This window comes from Erpetoichthys calabaricus, chromosome 4 (assembly GCF_900747795.2).
Source record: "Erpetoichthys calabaricus chromosome 4, fErpCal1.3, whole genome shotgun sequence".
In the NCBI taxonomy this organism is placed as follows: Eukaryota; Metazoa; Chordata; class Cladistia; order Polypteriformes; family Polypteridae; genus Erpetoichthys; species Erpetoichthys calabaricus.
Window position 1 is genome coordinate 209,310,165 of NC_041397.2, and position 20,505 is coordinate 209,330,669.

General features: G+C 38.1%; 1 protein-coding gene across 1 annotated transcript in view; it reads left to right on the forward strand.

The window, feature by feature from the left end:
- The first annotated feature begins 4,975 nt into the window (after positions 1 to 4,975).
- picalma (phosphatidylinositol binding clathrin assembly protein a) overlaps positions 4,976 to 20,505 on the forward strand; it is a 215,161-nt gene continuing 199,631 nt past the window's right edge. Inside the window, 1 exon segment of the mRNA XM_051926984.1 lies at positions 4,976 to 5,690. Coding sequence (XP_051782944.1) covers positions 5,561 to 5,690 — 130 coding nt within the window. The 5' untranslated portion in view covers positions 4,976 to 5,560.

Here is a 20,505-nt window from a genome sequence, read left to right on the forward strand (position 1 = left end):
TAATTGTGATTTTTTTATTTACTTGAACATATTTGTTTTTCCTCCCCTGACTTTTCATTAACAAGGTTTTCTTGCCAACAGAACTGATTCTTACTTGAAATTTTTAGCATTCCCTGCAAACTCTACAGATGGAACTGTGTGAAAATCTAAGGATGGTAGTAGTTTCTGAGATGCTGAACCCAAGGTAACATCAACAGTTCTAACCATGATCAAAGCCAGTTTCCACAAGCAATGTTAGGTCTATTGGAATGAAGGACAATAAGAAGGAGGATGAATTGTCAAAAATAGGATGTCAAGACTGTAGGTGAAAAGATCAGGTCTGGATATGAGAACAGTAGGCTAATAGTCCACACTGCTTTTTAGAAGTTTAAGTATATGTACATGTTTGGGGTACAGAATGATCATTTTGTGGTTAATTGTTTAACAGTAGTGGTGTGCCTGTGCTTTCCAATGAATTTAAATAGACTTCTTTGTTTAATATATGGTTTCTGCAAGTTTCAGTTTATATGCACCAACAATGAGAGTAACAATATGCATAAAATATATAGACATAAATATTAATAAAGCATATAAATAATTACAATAAATCATGGTTGTTGAAGCCCATGTTTTACTAGGTTTTCTAGAGGTGGTCTTGATTGGCATCTGGGGCTATCAGGTATGTTACATATGGAATTGTCCAGGCTTTTTAAACAGTATTTGAACAAAGAAATGTGGCTGCACTTAAATAAGCTATAGGTAGTAGAAATGAGTAATAAAAATCCATTTGATCAGTTAGACTCAAATAAGGAGGGGGTTTGTGTAAGATACACCTGCACAGAGACACTGAGTGTAGAAATAAGGATTTGTGTTAAGTGAAGAGAAAGACACTATTCCTGAGACTGTGGCCCCAAAATGGGGAAACCAGGCCCCAAAATGGGGAAACTGGCATTTTAAAGTTCAGAATGCTTTTAAAGTTCCAAAATATCTTAAATGTCTGTCGAGGGAAGGAAAATGTAAAAATCCACAAAAGGAATCTTTATAAATGTGAACATGTATTAAAAAATATAAACATATAACAAAAGACTCAAAAGAGCAAACAAGACTTCCTAAAAGACAATCCTAGGCGAATAAATCCAAAAATGCAATCGAAAGCCAAAATCCAAAAAAAGAAAAAGAAGATCAAAAAACAGTAAATACACACATAAAAACAGTACTCACAGTTGACTCCAGTATATTCTAATGTACTACTTCTGAGATCCTTGTCTCTACACCTTAAACAGCCTGAAGCAGATCTCAGGAATTGTGATGTTGTAGTGGTCCTGACACTTGGTGTATCACCCACAGAACACAAGAATAGATTCATGTTGAAAGACAAATAGTACACAATAAATGAAACATGAACAGAATCAAAAGAAATAACTAAAGAAACTTGAAGAATAATGATTTAAGGTTACAAAACAACAGAGAGGTACAGGAAGTAAACACAAGTCTGGGGATAAACCCTGGCTGTAATACAGCTGTGAGTATGGGTATAAGTGTGAATGTGGGTTGAAATGGACTGATTTCAGATTTTTTCTTATACCCAGTTATCCCTGTTTTATCCATCAGTTCTCAGAACCCTGCAGTGGGAAAGAGACTTTATAAAATGGTTGGATTTCTCCAGAGGGAGCATCATTTTAGGTGCATTCAAATAAAATATGAAGGCATCTACTGTCATTTCGAGTCTGTCAGTCTGTCTGTCTGTCTCCTATAAAACAACTCAGTACCAGTGAAATTCTGTACATTCATTCTTCAAATAAATATATAAGGGAAAGTTAATTTTTCATTGTAATATCTTAAATAAAGGATGCTGAACACATTTTTGAAATATCACAAACTCCCATTTAAAAAGCACTGCTGAATTTTTCATGAACTAGCCCAAGGCTTTCAAAGGATGTGCTCTTCTTCAATGGTTATGACAGGCTGCTGCCACCTAATCATCTAAGTCCGCCCAGCCTGTTAAAAGCTTACAGACAGCTGTGCTCCTGCACCGCCTGTGAAGAGTTGTTTGTCAAAAACCCAGTAATGGGTACTGAGTGATATATAAAATATTCTGGCCTATAAGGGGAGTCTCAGGACCCTAACCCCAGAAACAATTAGACCAAAGACATTCAAGCAGAACCCCAAGATGACAGGGAAGCTTCCTGCCAACAGAATCCTCTATTAGCCCCCCAAGGACCCCACCATGGCTGCTCTCAACTCCCATGTAGCTCAGCCGGTGTGTAAATGTTAGATACTCCTCAGGGATGCTGCCACCCAGTGTACTGAGGGAACACAACTCTGCAAGACAGTCACACCCTATCCTTCAATTGTATTATCCTCTCTACTGGATAATGGAATAGAGATCATCCTGGTCTGGCTGTTCATCTGTCTGCTCTGTCCTTCTATGACTTCCCATCAGGGTAAGGGTACACCATTCATCTTGGCTGAAATGCTATTCAATCTGTATTCTCTATGACAATATGCTTAAGAAGTATTTTTCAAGGATTTCCAACAAATTTTCAAGGGGTCCACTCCATTGGCTTAATTTGGGACTTACAGGATCTTTAGAAACCCCTGTACTTTGCACCAGAATTTTAACTGTCTATTTAGTAAATCTCTCAAAAATGTTATGTTTAACACATCTAAATTATAGTTTGCCATAGACCATCCTCATCCAACAACAAACAATAGCACATCAATTGATACAATTTTTACAACACTTGAATTAGGACTCAGCCACCAAAAGCCTGTTTGGGCTTGGTTTTTAACTACATTATATTGTAAAATATGGTCATAGCACACATTTGTTATGTATTTTGTCACTATATGTAATTATATCCTATTATCAGTTTTATTATTAAAATGACAATAATATTTAATAACCAAAAATGTGACACCATTGCCTTTAATTAGGTAAATAAGAAAAAGAAAAGTCAGAGTTACCCTAAACTGTCTTCATTTGGGTGTTTGTAAGAAATGTAATGATTTAATTCATGCGGTAGAACCAGATTGTGTGTTTAGATTGTGTGTTTCTGTAGATGTGAGGGTACAGACCTATAAATACCTGGGAGTGCAGCTGGATGATAAATTAATGATAAATTGGACTGGACTGCCAATATTGATTCTCTGTGCATGAGAGGACAGAGCTGGCTGTACTTCCTTAGAAGACTGGCGTCCTTCAACATCTGCAATAAGATGCTGCAGATGTTCTATCAGACGGTTGTGGCGAGTGCCCTCTTTTACGCAGTGGTGTGCTGGGGAGGCAGCATTAAGAAGAAGGACGCCTCACGCCTGGACAAACTGGTGAGGAAGGCAGGCTCTATTGTAGGCATGGAGCTGGACAGTTTGACATCTGTGGCAGAGTGACGGGCACTGAGCAGGCTCCTGTCAATCATGGAGAATCCACTGCATCCACTAAACAATGTCATCTCCAGACAGAGGAGCAGCTTCAACGACAGACTGCTGTCAATGTCCTGCTCCACTGACAGACTGAGGAGATCATTCCTCCCCCAAACTATGCGACTCTTCATTTCCACCTGGGGTTTGGTAAATGTTAACATTATTCAAAGTTATTGTCTGTTTTTACCTACATTTTTATTACTCTTTAATTTAATATTGTTTTTGTATCAGTATGCTGCTGCTGGAGTATGTGAATTTCCCCTTGGGATTAATAAAGCATCTATCTATCTATCTATCTATCTATCTATCTATCTATCTATCTATCTATCTATCTATCTATCTATCTATCTATCTATCTATCTATCTATCTATCTATCTATCTATCTATCTATCTATCTATCTATTTGAAATATAAACGTGTCTAAAAGTAAACATTCTTGATGTAATAGAAATGTGTCATTTGTCACCCTTCGATAGAAAATAGAAAGGTCCATAAAGACTTTAATCTCAAGTAAAGGATCTAAAATAACATCATATTGATAATCACTGAACTTGAAACAGTCCAAAATAACGCCAGCCACACACAGCCATGCTTATGTTTGAAATTTTCTGTTATTAACCTTCTGGGAATGGCTCATAGTGGGCTAGGACCATTGGTAAAGAATTAGATATCACAATTATGCTCATTTATGTAATGAGCAACATGGAAATAGCATAAATGATTCTCCACATGCATATATTACTGACCCCCAGGTTTTCAAAGTTTTGTGAAAAGGAGTAACTTTGACTTCTCGTATCCCATTAGAGGGTTAACCCAAGGGGTCAGTTGATGTGGCATGCACAACTTCAAGTGCTTCTGATCATTTTTGTTGATGACATCCATTGGTTTACTCTTTACCATAAGGGTGTAATTCCGTGCTTAAACTGTGGTCCAAAAACTAGACATCAAGATGAGTCAAGCAGTGTATCATACGTATGGGTTTTTCTTGTACCAGTGAGTCAGGAGGCACTGGACATATAAAGCTGAAGTGACTTGAAAGCACTCATAAGTAATTATTATGTAAAAATGCTCCTACTTTAAAAACTGTTACCACACCTACATTTTCTAACATGTTTCTTTTTGGTATTCATTTCAAATAATGAAGTGCTTTTACTATTTACTATAAAGCTGTCGATTTTGATAGTTTGATAGAAGATGTCTAAAACTAAAAGGGCGCACGTTGGTTTCTTACTTGTTCAGCTTCATTGTGGATAATGTTGAATTTAAAAATGCACTTTTGGAACAAATTTACACAAAGTTGACGTTCATTTCATATCTCTGAAGCCTTAGGTATGTAGCCTGCTGTGTTTATTGTTTAAGATATGCCATAGTAAATAACAGAGGACTGGAACACGTCATTTCGAAGAATTCCCGTGTGGCACATTATTGGGAAAGCTACTGTAGAAACCACGTGGCTGCGTACGCCATTTTGGCTCACACCCTTTTCACTAATTTCTCTCCTTGACTGAAAGTCTCTTGGAGCCAAAATGGCGTCAGATTCCCAGGCGCTGTTTTCGAAAAAAGAAAAAAAAAACATTTGGGAGGCTCCGGGCGGTGAGGAGGAAGTGGACCCGCCATTTTCTTGCAAGCCTCCGGTCCATTTAAACCCAGCAGTGGGAGGTGACAGGGAAGACTAGAGGCAGACACAAGGGGAGGAGGGAGAGTAAAGTGAGTGAGTGAGAGAGAGAGAGAGAGAGAGAGAGAGTGTGTGTGAGAGTGTATGTGTGTGTAAGAGTGGAAGTGGAAATACAGGGAAGTGGTGGAGAGAGAGGGGACCTACAAACAAATCAAGATACATTCTTTTTATAAGCATACTCATCTGTCAGAAATATTGAAAGCACTGAGACTTTATTCCTATTGCCGTGATTGGACCAGCCACTGAGGATATTTACAGTTGTGTTTTTTGATTTTTTTTGTTTTGTTTTTTGGCGAGGGGGATGTCATTTTGCTCTGCCCTGAATACAGTCAGTTTTTTCTTACTGGTGATTTCTGCTTGGGGGGGAGAGGGGGGGAAAACTGTCCGAATAGAACCGTTGGACCCCCCCAGTGGAATCTTGAAAATATTGAGGACAAAAAAAGACATATTCCATATTTAATCCCTTTAATTAAAAGACGAAGATGTCTGGCCAAAGCATTACAGACAGGATAACCGCGGCTCAACATAGTGTTACCGGGTCTGCTGTCTCCAAAACTGTGTGCAAGGCCACCACACACGAAATTATGGGACCTAAAAAGAAACACTTGGATTGTAAGTAACCTCCTTTTATTTATTTATTTACCTCCTGCTTATTATTATTTGTGAAAGGAGCTGACGGACCGGCCTCACGGGTAAACGCTGCTTGGAGCGCCGAAGTGACTTAATATCGGTGGTTCGGACTGGGAAGTACCGGAGGCCCACGTCGGAACCTTGGAGCTGATCGTTGAGCCCACAATCGGCGGTGATTCTCGCGATTTCTGGTCTACTTCGAGAGCTTACGATGTGTACAATAATGGTTGTAACAATTACACGAGATTGACTTGTGTTTAGATGTTTTAGCATCAATCTAATATCTGGCCATTTCAGCATTCTTCAAGCGTCTGTCAAAACATAAATGTCAGAAATCTATTTAATGTGTCAGAAAGTACCTTCTGTTGTGGACGTGCTATTTTGCATTTTAGCTCTGTGCCAATAACTATGTTCCCTGGTTACAAAATGCTTTGGTGAAAGTGTGTTTCACTTTGCATGAATAACCTTTGATCGTACCTGTGTGTACGTGTTATTTAATATTTGGCAACGTTAGCGTTCTAAAAAGGAAAGAAATCCCCAATATAAATGATGTTGGTTTTCCTGGATTTATTCCACGGTGGAACGCACCTTTTTTAACCTCTCCTCTGTCTGATCTGTTGATTTTTGCAAGTCACCCACCCATCTACTTGTGACCCTTGATTGTGGTGGCTTCAGATAAACCGAGCTGAGGTTTGACATGTCTCGACTTTAGGAAGTTCTCTTAATCCATTTCACTTTCTCTCCAGCGCCCAGCACGCTCTAAACATTCACAGAGGTTAATTGAGTGCAGTGCATTTGTGGAGGGTCTGCAAAGTTTACACCAAAATTACTGGCAGTTGTGACATTTATTAGTTCATGTCTAAGGACGAGTGGGTCAGTATTTTTATTGTTGTAGTGTGTACTCAGGACTTTATTTAAAGGCACATTTCGTTTTGTTGGTATGTGCCTGTCAAAAATCCTTTCTAGTGACTCCACGTTTCTGTCAGTTGTAGTTTTTTCTTGTTCCTTTTTTAAAGTTTGTTTTATTTTGAATCCTATTCTTGGCATACTATGTTGTGTTGTGATGTTGCATGTTTTGTTTTTAAAATTAACAATAACTGAATAATTGATGAGTAATGTGATTAAGTTTGATACCTACATTTTTAGCCTTTGCTTGAAATAAATCCAAAATATGAAAAATATCTGTTAAAATTAAATCTAGTCTGATTGGGATAGTTTGTTTAGGGCAGGACTTTAATTTTAAATGTAACATATATAGACGTGTATACATTGTATCCTTTTGGTTTTTAAAACTGTTTTGTATTACTGTATGATGTATTTTAGTAACGGTGTTCATGAACTTCATACTGTTGCTGAGAGAGTAGAGTTTGCCCCATGTCACTGTGACTGAAGATACTTGATTTTTTTATCATTTTCCACTGTATTTCAGGTCTTGGTCACTGTAGATTATTGCAAAGTTCTATTCATAATGCCATATTCCTAAACCCATTTAATTAATTTATAGTCTGGTTATATGTATGATTTTAAATATATTTTAGTAGAGTTCATTAAACTTACTGTGTACGAGAGTACCATTATGTATCACATGATTGATTAAATGCAGTCACTTTGAATTGAGACTTTCATGGATTCAAAACTTTCTGGAAAAATTAAGTTATATTGGGAGTAAGGTTAAGAATAGTTTCAATAATATGTAGAAGTAAATAGAAATCGATCCGTTATTGAACACAGGAAAACTGTTGTAGATTAGAGTTACTAGAATCATTTGAAAAGCAAACATGATAGTTCATAAGAACAACATTTAAAAAGTAGTTCAAATAATGGGTCAATTTTCAAAATTTCATTTCTGACTTCCATTACCTTGGAATCACCCAGGGTTGTCCCAGTCCTACCACAGCTCCTGGTATTCTCTGTGTTATGCAATTCAAGGTTGACGGACACAGTGCCATTCCTTTACAGATTTCACTCACATGGGTATAATTTTGAACTGCCAGTCAGCCTAATATGTATCTCTTGTCGTGCATGCATTTATGTGGTGGAAGAAAGCAGAGTACCTGGAGGAAAATGTGTGCTGTACACATATGAAAGAACATGCACATTCCAAACTGATAACACCCAGGCCTAAGCTTCAAACTCAACACCCTGAATGTTTGAGGCAACAGGTCTAACCACTGTGTCACGGTGCCCCCCATATAATACTTGTTAAGTAAACGTTTTAGTGTGAATGTGTATACAGGGTGTAAAAGGAAACGTACAGTATAGGAACTTTTTGTAAGCTTCATAATAGTTCAGAAGAAAATCATAAAAACATTCTAAGAGTTTTCATTTTCATCATTACTCTGCTAGTGCTTCAAACAAGACAAAATGCATATTCAATAAAAATAAGTAATATTTTTAGTGGTGTTTTAATTAAATTTCTCAAACAACTTAATTCTCTGTGCAGTGAAAAAAATGAAGATAAGGAGCTGTTCACTTTATCAAATTTAAGTTAAATAACAGTGCATCCGGAAAGTATTCACAGCGCATTACTTTTTCCACATTTTGTTATGTTACAGCCTTATTCCAAAATGGATTAAATTCATTTTTTTCCTCAGAATTCTACACACAACACCCCATAATGACAACGTGAAAAAAGTTTACTTGAGATTTTTGCAAATTTATTAAAAATAAAAAAACTGAGAAATCACATGAACATTCTGTAAGTATTCACAGCCTTTGCCATGAAGCTCAAAATTGAGCTCAGGTGCATCCTGTTTCCACTGATCATCCTTGAGATGTTTCTGCAGCTTAATTGGAGTCCACCTGTGGTAAATTCAGTTGATTGGACATGATTTGGAAAGGCACACACCTGTCTATATAAGGTCCCACAGTTGACAGTTCATGTCAGAGCACAAACCAAGTGTGAAGTCAAAGGAATTGTCTGTAGACCTCCGAGACAAGATTGTCTTGAGGCACAAATCTGGGGAAGGTTACAGAAAAATTTCTGCTGCTTTGAAGGTCCCAATGAACACCGTGGCATCCATCATCCGTAAGTGGAAGAAGTTCAAAACCACCAGGACTCTTACTAGAGCTGGCCGGCCATCTAAACTGAGCAATCTGGGGAGAAGAGCCTTAGTCAGGAGGTGACCATGAACCCAATGGTCACTCTGTCAGAGGTCCTCTGTGGAGAGAGGAGAACCTTCCAGAAGGACAACCATCTCTGCAGCAATCCACTAATCAGGCCTGTATGGTAGAGTGGCCAGACGGAAGCCATTCCTTAGTAAAAGGCACATGGCAGCCTGCCTGGAGTTTGCCAAAAGGCACCTGAAGGACTCTCAGACCATGAGAAAGAAAATTCTCTGGTCTGATGAGACAAATATTGAACTCTTTGGTGTGAATGCCAGGCGTCACGTTTGGAGGAAACCAGGCACCGCTCATCACCAGGCCAATACCATCCTTACAGTGAAGCATGGTGGTGGCAGCATCATGCTGTGGGGATGTTTTTCAGCGGCAGGGACTGGGAGACTAGTCAGGATAAAGGGAAAGATGACTACAGCAATGTACAGAGACATCCTGGATGAAAACCTGCTCCAGAGCGCTCTTGACCTCAGACTGGGGCGACGGTTCATCTTTCAGCAGGATAACGACCCTAAGCACACAGCCAAGATATCAAAGGAGTGGCTTCAGGACAACTCTGTGAATGTCCTTGAGTGGCCCAGCCAGAGCCCAGACTTGAATCCGATTGAACATCTCTGGAGAGATCTTAAAATGGTTGTGCACCGACGCTTCCCATCCTACCTGATGGAGCTTGAGAGGTGCTGCAAAGAGGAATGGGCGAAACTGGCCAAAGATAGGTGTGCCAAGCTTGTGGCATCATATTCAACAAGACTTGAGGCTGTAATTGCCGCCAAAGGTGCATCAACAAAGTATTGAGCAAAGGCTGTGAATACTTATGTACTGTACATGTGATTTCTCAGTTTTTTTATTTTTAATAAATTTGCAAAAACCTCAAGTAAACTTTTTTTACATTGTCACTATGGGGTGTTGTGTGTATAATTCTGAGGAAAAAAATGAATTTAATCCATTTTGGAATAAGGCTGTAACATAACAAAATGTGGAAAAAGTGATGCGCTGTGAATACTTTCCGGATTCACTGAAACTTAAAATAGTCATGTTTGTTGGTATGATGTAGCTTTTTCTAGTTACCTTGACATAATTCTCTTAGATGTCACATTAAAACAATTAGATCATGTTGAAACAAACTGTTGAATTAAGCTGATTTTAACTTAATAATAATAATAATAAATTTTATTTATATTGCACTTTATATTTTAGCAATCCCAAAGTGCTACAGAGTAAAAATAGAATAACAAAAACAGAAGAATCTATAAAATACTTTAACAAAATGTCTTTCTAAAAAGATGAGTTTTTAGGTTTCGCTTAAAGGCCTCAGTCGACTGTGGGGCTCTCAGGTAATCAGGGAGGGCATTCCACAGCCTCGGTAGGTTTAGGTACGTGACTATCTTATATTTCCATAAGGATATACCCCTTATGTTACATTGTGGTCCAAGGGATCTCCATTCCTTTGTAAAGTGAACACAAAGTTACAATATTCCAAAAAAATGTATTAATTTTTTGAGTTTTGTGTAGTTGTGGAAGCTGCCTTATAATAGGTTTTTTTGCTTGTACACTGCCAAGTTTGTTGTTGCTTGTAGACTGCCAAATTTGTTGCCCACCCTACATCACAAAAGCATCTTTTTCTTTGCCTCATATACTCATTGACGTTTACTTAAAAAAAAAAAAAAAGTTAAAAATAATACTGTTTTATTGACATGAGTCATTCTGGTTTGGTATAATTAAACAGAACATGAAAATATTTAATATATTTTACAAAATGTATTATGTTGCTTCAGCTTCAATGATTTTGTTAAGCTTAATAAAGTAATTTTTGATTAAAACAATTTTATTATATGCAATCAATGTACATTTTTTAATCTAACATGTAAGCCTGTCACAATCATCAAATTTTAGTTGACAATTAATTGTCATACACATAATTGCAATTTATGATTTTAATTGTCTTTTTATGGCCATTTTATAACACTGTTTATAGAGTAAGCCTAATAATAATTTAATAATACACATACACCTTATGAAGAAGAGCTACGTATTGACATTGAACGTTGGAACACATAAATAAACTTGCATTTTTGTTTGCCTTTTAGGCTTTGTAAACAGATATTGTAGCAGATATGACATAATTAATAACCAAATAACCAAGGTACCATAATCAAAGTAAACAATGCACTGTGGCCAAAACGAGCCATATCCCTGTCATCCAAAACCATAGTTAATCCTGAGAACAATATCTCACTGGGGTCACAATGTGGCTAGCCATACTGATCATTCTCTTAGAGGCAGTACTTGTTGCACAAATTCACATGCATTTTCTTGCTAACCTTTGCCATTATAGGGAATCTTACTTACATTTTAAAATAACGAGTAATGTAACTCAATACGTATTTTCTTGAAGTAAAAATACCTGCATTACTTAAAAAAACAAAACAAAAACAAAACTGATATGCGTTCTGGCATTACTATAGAAGATTATTCCCACATCTTAAAAAAAAAAAAAAAAAAAAAAAAAAAAGATTATTTTGTCGTCTGCTATCAGACTAAAGCCTATTTTATACTTTAGCGTGAAGACTGAGCGAGGTCAGTGACCAAAACCATACTTGTATTCTTGTGGCAGCCCATTTGATCTGCACATTTATATTCTGCTAATCAGCAGGTGACAGTGTTTGGTCAATGTCACAGCAGATGAAGTGAGACTCTTCTGATAGGAAGAGTAGTTGTGCCTGTTGATATTGGCTTGAAGAGGAAAAAGAGAATGAGTGTCAGGCCCATTAACCAAAAGTGGTAAAGGGAGGAGGTACAGTATATAATGTTCTTGTGAAGAGATGCACATCAAATATTTTTGCATGCTTATCTTGCTCTTTGATGACTTGCGGCATTATATTCAGCCCCACTTTCATCACTCTGACACCCATGTAACCAGTCTCCCCTCAAAATTCACCACATTGGAAAACCCAGAGCATGAATGGTGAAATCTCACCGCATCTGGTGTCATTTTTGTCATGCAGCTCTCGCGACCAGTGTGGATGCCTTAAGTGAAAAAGTATTGATCAAAAGTTATAAGTATACATATTATCCAACATGTGCTGAGGGATAAATTTAATCTGTTCAGTTTTGGGTCACAGTGTGCAAGTAAACACCACAGCAGCACAGAGTGAAGGCAAGAAGCTGATATTCTTTAGCAGTTGCGCTGAGAGCAGATCACAGGTCTCTCTAGTGTTGTGTCTGCGCCTCCCTCTGATGCTCAGGGGGCTGCTTTTTGTAGCCAGTTTCCTAAAGTATTCTGCCTTCTCAGGCAGCTCCCAGCCACCTGTACAGCATGTCCTTCTCAGGTTTTGAGCTTAGGTTACTACAATTTTTATAAAACACAAGAAAATGATCATATTCTGACTCTATTTCAGGTTGGTTTCATGAAGGTTCTTGGGTTTATGCTAGTCTGTGAAATGTGCAGTTTTTCATACTAAAGAAGAAAGGGTAATGCAAAGACACAGTTTGTAACATGTTCCATTTTATAATAGGTAACATATTTAGATACTTTTTTGCAAGTAACAAGTAATGTAACAAAGTGAGTTTTAAAAGTAGCATTCCCTAACACTGGATGTCATTTAAACAAGCACTGGTGAAATGCAACATGGTGGAAAACAATGCGAAAATAATGATGGAAATACAACATTTCCCTGTCATCCAGCTATTTTAATACAGATGAATGAAAATGATTCTAATGGTTATGCAAAAAAATCTCAGTTGGCTCAAATAGTCGCAATCATGTGATAATGTAATAACTGAGACAGGCCTAAAAATTACACTATTTTTTCCAATGTGTTTGTTTAGATCAGTGGTTCCAAAATTCAATCCTGGGGACCCACTGTAGTTGCAGGTTTTTGTTCCAACCAGATTCACAATCAGTTATAAAACTGATCTGTTTTTTTCCCCCTCTCCTCTTCTCTTGGGTTTAAGAACCCTTTGGGACTATTTGTAATGAGAGTTGTATACACATACGTAGCATAAAATTGAAGCCATTCAGTATGGTCATTGGATTCTATCAAGGGTGCACATCATCTTCTTCTGTTTGGCACTGCATTGATATTCTGTCTATGAAACTCACAAGGTTTAGAGAGTACCCAGTTTAAGAACCAATGGGTTGCTGTTCATAGATGATGATGTCCTCTTGACCTCCTCAGATTATGAAATTTGTAGCTAGGTGTAATGTGGATGGCATAAAATGAACACCTCTAAATCCTGAGGTGATGAGTCTATCCCGTAAAAGAGTAATTTGATCCCTGCAAGTAAAATATGAGCAGTTGCATCAAGTGAGTTCTAAGTATCTCTGAGTTCTATTTTATGAGTGAGGGTAGAGGAGATTATGAGATTGACCAGTGAATCAGCACAGCGACAGCAGTTAGTGGATCTTGGTGGTGAAGTTTGAGGTAAGTATGCAAATTAGCTGTTGATTTACCATTCAGTACTTCTCTTCATCTGTGCTCACAACCTGTGAGTAATTACTAAAAAAATCACATGACAAGCACCGGCTGCTGAAATTTAGTTTCCTGTACTGAGCTACCCTCCCTGACAAGGTTGGGGGAAAAGTATATCTGAAACAGACTTTCATATACTGTATAATTTTTACAGATAGATGTAGAAGTACGTTTGTTTAAAAAAAGTATGTATTTTCTAAGTGTAACTTTCAGTGACTTTTAGTTGTAGATTATAGATTTTTTAATATCGTAAGCAGGTTGATTTTTTGGAACCCATGGGATATGGTTTTAATATGTGTGTATTTGTGAGAGTATTGGCGCACACACACAGATGGAATGAACTCTTCTTTCAGGTACACTGTTAAAAGAAGTTGAATCTTTGTTTCTTGTTTTTAAATGAAACTATCCTAAATCTCTGTGAACAGCAGAACATTGACAAGTATTTCTTACAATTCCGTGTTTCTGTAAGTACACATTGAAGCTTTTTTCAATAAAGTATTACAATGCCTTCATAAAATATCCCAACCTATAACAATGACCAGATATTTTAATATGTGTCATAAATGCCATACTCGTCATTTTCTTTCTTTCTTTTGACATAGTTAATTGTTAGGGCTTTGGAGTTGGGATAAAAAAAAAAAGTTATGGAAGTCATTGTTCAAGGTAAGGTCACCTGTTCCATTGCCAATAGCCTTTAACATTTTCCATATAAACCAATGGACTATAATTTTATTAAAACTTGTTGATTTAATTCTCCATTTGTATTTTTATATAATACAGTAATACCTCGGATAACGACCACAATCCGTTCCGAAAAGTGGGTCGTTATCCGAAATGGTTGCTATCCGAAACAATTTTCTCCATAAGGAATAAAGGAAATAGAAATAATTGGTTCCTAGCCCCTGTTGACTCGCTAATATATGAAAGTTACAGGCTATATAGGTATGTTTTTTTAAATGGGAACAGTTATAATACAGTACAAATGATGTTAAATAAAAATAAAAACATTAAAGAAAGCATTTAAACATAAGAAAACATAGGAAAACTTATCATTTTGACTGGAGTGCCCTCTCAGGGTTGGTAGCGAGATCCTGCCCCAAATGGAGGAGTTCAAGTATCTCGGGGTCTTGTTCACGAGTGAGGGAAGAATGGAGCGTGAGATCGACAGGCGGATCGGTGCGGCATCCGCAGTAATGCGGGCGTTGCATCGGTCTGTCGTGGTGAAAAAGGAGCTGAGCCGCAAGGCGAAGCTCTCAATTTACCAGTCGATCTATGTTCCTACCCTCACCTATGGTCATGAGCTATGGGTAGTGACCGAAAGAACGAGATCGCGAATACAAGCGGCTGAAATGAGTTTCCTCCGCAGGGTGTCTGGGCTTTCCCTTAAAGATAGGGTGAGAAGCTCAGTCATCCGGGAGGGGCTCAGAGTAGAGCCGCTGCTCCTCCGCATCGAGAGGAGTCAGATGAGGTGGCTCGGGCATCCGATCAGGATGCCTCCTGGACGCCTCCCTGGTGAGGTGTTCCAGGCACATCCAACCGGGAGGAGGCCCCGGGGAAGACCCAGGACACGCTGGAGGGACTATGTCTCTCGACTGGCCTGGGAACGCCTTGGGATTCTCCCGGAAGAGCTAGAAGAAGTGGCCGGGGAGAGGGAAGTCTGGGCATCTCTGCTCAAGCTGCTGCCCCCGCGACCCGACCTCGGATAAGTGGGAGACAATGGATGGATGGATGGATGGTAGCATTGGTAGGCTTGGCTATGACCGACTGAAAATGCAATGTGTAGGAACAAAATCATTATGAATAAGCACATAACATAATTCTGTAACTAAAAACTAAAGAAATGACACTACAGCATGGAATAAAAAAAAAATGTGGAATCTTACCTTTCTAGTGAGGCGATTACGACAGCAAAGGGAGGGTCACGGCAGAGGAGGGGGGGCATATGACAGATACGCTACGTATGGCAGAAAACAATAGCACTATGAATAAGCACATAACATAATTCTGTAACTAAAAACTAAAGAAATGAAACTACAGCATGGAATAAAAAAAAAAAATGTGGAATCTTACCTTTCTAGTGAGGCGATTACGACAGCAAAGGGAGGGTCAACGCAGAGGAGGGAGGGCATATGACAGATACGCTACGTATGGCAGAAAACAATAGCACTGGGTAACTTTAATACGTAAACACATTTTACTGTTTACTGTACATAACTTTATTTTACGAAACTAATTTACAAAACACTTTTTTTTTATTTTTATGCTTTTTTTTTTTATGGAGGTGTGGGGAGGAAGGGGTGGAATTACTGCTTAGAGGGGGAATCCCCCTCCATGAGAACATCGGGGGATGTCCTCTGTCGCTTTGAGGTTGAAGAAAAAAACTTGTCCAGTGTCTGTTGCTTCTGCCTTTTTTGTAGCACTTTTCGATAATACGACATCACATTATCATTGAACATGTTCAGGCTCCTACTGCCTACCGCACTGTTTGGGAAAGATTTTTCTACAAACAATTGCAATTCCCCCCACTTAGCACACATTTCTTTAATCACTGAACTTGGGACTTCCTCCTTCCCTTCCTCTTCCCCCTCCGAAGACATATCCTCAGCCAAATTCTTTTCTTGCTCAGCCTGAAGGTGCTGCAACTCTTCAGTAGTGAGTTCATTACTGTGCTCCTCCACAAGTTCTTCAACATCGTTATTATCCACCTCCAACCCCATGCTTTGGCCCAGGGAAACAATTTCATCAACAATTTCTGGTTCGAATCCTTCAAAATCTCGCTCTGGAACACAGTCTGGCCAGAGTTTCCTCCATCCTGCATTCATATTACGGTAGGTCACTTGGTTCCATGCATTATCAATAAGATGAACACAATTCAAAATGTTGAAATGATTCTTCCAAAATTCCTTCAGAGTTAAGTTGGTATCGTTCGTTATATCGAAGCACTTTCTGAATAAGGCTTTCGTGTACAATTTCTTGAAGTTTGAAATGACCTGTTGATCCATGGGCTGCAGCAAAGGGGTTGTGTTCGGTGGCAGATAACGAACTTGAATAAAGTCGAACTCTTCTTCTAAGTACTCGTCGATGTTTGGAGGATGTACTGGAGCATTATCCAGCAGGAGAAGGCATTTGAGGGGAAGGTTGTTCTTCTCTAGGTATTCTTTCACAGCCGGGGCAAAAACTTCGGTCACCCACTCGACAAAAAATTGGCGGGTCACCCAAGCTTTAGAATTAGACCTCCACATAACAGGCAATTTCTGTTTTATTACATTATGCTTCTTAAATACTCTTGGATTGTCCGAATGGTAGACTAACAGCGGCTTCAGCTTAAAATCCCCACTGGCGTTACCGCACAATAGAAGAGTTAGCCTATCTTTCATAGGCTTGTGCCCTGGCAATGCTTTCTCTTCCTTCGTTATGTACGTTTTATTCGGCATCTTCTTCCAAAACAGGCCTGTTTCATCCGCATTAAATACCTGTTGCGGGACGTAACTTTCTTCTTCTATGATTTTTTTGAATTCTAGGATGAACTTCTTGGCCCCTGCCTTGTCGGAACTAGCTGCTTCCCCATGCCTTATGACGCTGTGGATGCCTGTTCTGTGCTTAAATTTTTCAAACCAGCCTCGACTGGCTTTGAAAACAAAATCACTCAAAGCACTTGTCTGTGGGGTTTTCTTCTTCAAATCTTCGTAGATTTGCAGCGCCTTCTCACTAATGAATGCCTCACTGATGCTAGCACCTTCTAACTGTTTTTCATTTATATACACAAGCAACAACTTTTCTACTTCGTCTATTATTTGAGGCCTTTGCTTTGTTATAATAGTCATTCCTTTTGACACATTAGCTTCTTTAACCTGCTCCTTTTTCTTTAAAATCGTCGAGATTGTCGACTTTGACATGCCGTATTCTCTTGCGATATCCGACACACGCATGCCTCGTTCATACTTGGCAATAATTTCTTTTTTCAATTCAATTGTTGGCCACTGCCTTATTACTGCACTGCTACCAGCTTTCTTAATCTTCTTTGGAGCCATGATTGAGGGCTATATATTATTAAATAAAGCAACAAAATCACTAAATAAGAAGGATGCACACCGATAAAGATAATGAACGTCTGTTCGTAACCGTGTCTCGAGCGCAAAGGAAGATGGGAAGCTGTCCGCTGGTCGCGTGTGCGTCGCTATCCGAAATTTTGTTCGCTATCGGAGGCAAATTTTTAGTGAAATTATTGGTCGTTATCCGAATTGTTCGTTATCAAAGGCGTTCTCTAACCGAGGTTCTACTGTATATATAATATATGACAAAGGGACTTTTGCACATTGGATACAGATGATACAGACTGAAGCTGAGGAATGGGTCAAGCTTATGGCACTTGAGACTGCTGCTGGCACAATTGCTTAATGTGTACCTTATGTATTATAGTGATTGTGGATTTGCTTGACCAATAAAGAATTAATCAGTGTTGTATCTGCTGGAAATAAAAAATAATCTCTAATCCAAAAAATATATACATAGTAGATTTCCAGTTATTTTATGGGGAAGACTACAACCGTTAAAACTGAACTTGAGATTGTACGTAGCCATTGTTATAATACTCCATGGCTGAACTAAAGAATAAGGTGAATTACTAAAGGAGTTAAGTTCATTTTTAGATTTGCTTATTTAAAAGAGAATTATCATCAATAATGCCATAGATATTTTTTATAGAGCTTAAAACATAGGGATTTTATAGCTCTTAAGTAAGGGTACTTTGAATAGAGGTTACTTCATGGGTGAGATGGTAGATTGTAGCCCCAAATGACTGTCATCATGACCACATTAATTCTATTCCCAGAAGGAAATATTGCACCTCAACCTTCCTTGAATCAAAATGTTCTACTAAAATTTAACTTATGTTATTTATCAAGTTAAACATAAGGTTAACTCAGGGAATCAGTTTTTTTTATGGTTTATGCTGTTGTCTTGCCTATCAAATAATTTATTAAACACTTGTGCCATATAGATTGTAGCATTGTCATCCTGAAAATTACTACAGTTTAAGTTATGTTTATTGCTTTAATCAGCCTTTCCAAAGGAATCTGTGAACCTAGACCACGCCAAGGATATTACAAAAACACTCCTTAATGGAGCCACCAGTGCACAATGTAGTAAATGAGGATTTTGGCCTGTAGGGTATTCTTGCTGAGTGACCCACTTGTACTTGTCTGCTTTTTGAGAAAAAGATGACAAAGGACTCATGAGACCAAATGTCTTTTTTTTTCTACAGTTTCTGCTCATTAGATTACCAAAAAATGGCATCTTCAATATGATAGAGTTCAGGAACCTGAAGATGACCATAATGTCCCTGTTGATGATTATTTTCAGTGAATTATTGTTGAATAAATGTTTCCTCTAGAATGCTTGTATCTGAAATCATTGCATAAGCATCAAGGCTGTTAAGTTTGTCTTTTCCACTACAGATGCCTCTGGCTGCGGATATGCTTCCGTTTTACTTTTATGTCAGCATCATTTTAGACACTTTTTAGTGTAAAACATCAGAAGTTTAGCACTCTTCATCACTGAAGTTTCTGCAAAATGTGCTTCAACAATTTGTCCTTTCTGCGGGTCTACTAGATGTTTTAAGGGCCAGTTTATGTTTCATGCTCAGAATGGGTACGCAAATGCATCATGGCTACCACGCATTCTCAGCATTTGATGAGTCCTCAGAAATTAATGCAATGCGTGCACGAGTTGCAGTACCAGCGAAAATATGGGTGGCATGTGTGTGCAAGTTTTGGTACACCATGTCAGCATCGTTGTTTACCAACAACATGTGATGGCAGGCTTGCAGCTCCAACAGGATCAATCTGCATGCTTCCATGGTTGATGAATGGTTGGATGCGGTGAAGCAAATCGCCAGACTTAAAACGCTGACGTGAATATATTCATGGTGCTTTTCTTCATCTACAGTATTTGTCACATAGGCAATACAAGTGTTGCATACTGTGTTGACATTCTGTGTCTCTTTTGCCTTTTTTTTTTTTTTTTTTCCTTTTGGGCACCTTTGGAAACTGCATCAGAATGCAAATAATTTTTATTTTTAACATGTTTTTTCCTCAACTCACAACATAACGAAGCTGGACATAGTGCAAGAAACCATAATGGGGAGAAAACAAACACCTACTGGAATCCTCCAAATTTATTTAAAGTATGCATGCAGTTATAGACAATACACTGCTTGCGTAGCAGCAGCCTCCTCAAGTTCATGTGTCGCATAGTGTTAAGTATATCCCCGGCCTTAAATATGATCATTCTTGGAGGGATGTTAATTGCGTAAATATTTCAATAACTACACCTGTATAGCAGCCACTGGTTTCAGCATTAATTGCATCCCTCACTTTCTGAAATGTTTTCTTTTGACATACATACAAACTAATAAAACATAGTTCCATGTGAAGTGTTTTGTATTTTCTTGTTAATTATTTATTTTGATTAGTTGAATAATTTAGACTTATTTGTAACTGCATAGCCCACAATAAAGCTGCTTTTCTAATTTTTTGAACCTGAAACTTGCCCACCTGTTGTCACTTTGTCTGACTAAACCTCAGATGATGTGTGTTGAAATAGAAATGTATTAAAGATTTGCAATACATTCATATTTCTGTTATTAATTTGAAATCCATAAATTGGTTAAGAGGTAAAACAAGCTCTTCTGTTTTGAAAGTTCCTAGGAGCACAGGCTAGTCCACTCCTTTGAATTGGAAACTATCGGGAATCACAGTGTCCTAAACTATGCAGCTTGAAAATAAGTGATGAAAAATCTAGAGATATTTGTTATACAAGGACAGGATCTGAGATGGCAGACCCTTTCCCAAGCATTTCTCAGATGTTGTTCACAGATTTTTCTTGTGGAGGACTGATTGGGGTTCAGTGATGGAGGTTTGTTGAGAAAGTGCAGCTTGTTGTCTAGCCATATATATATATTTTTTAATTTAGACATCTTTCTTACTAAACTAGTGTTGTCCTGTTTATTTCTTCATTATTTCGGTCTTGCTGCTAGTTTTAACTAGTACAGTGGAACCTCGGTTCACGACCATAATTCATTCCAAAACTCTGGTCGTAAACCGAGTTGGTCGTGAACCGAAGCAATTTCTCCCATAGGATTGTACGTAAATACAATTAATCCGTTCCAGACCGTACGAACTGTATGTAAATATATGTATTTTTTAGTT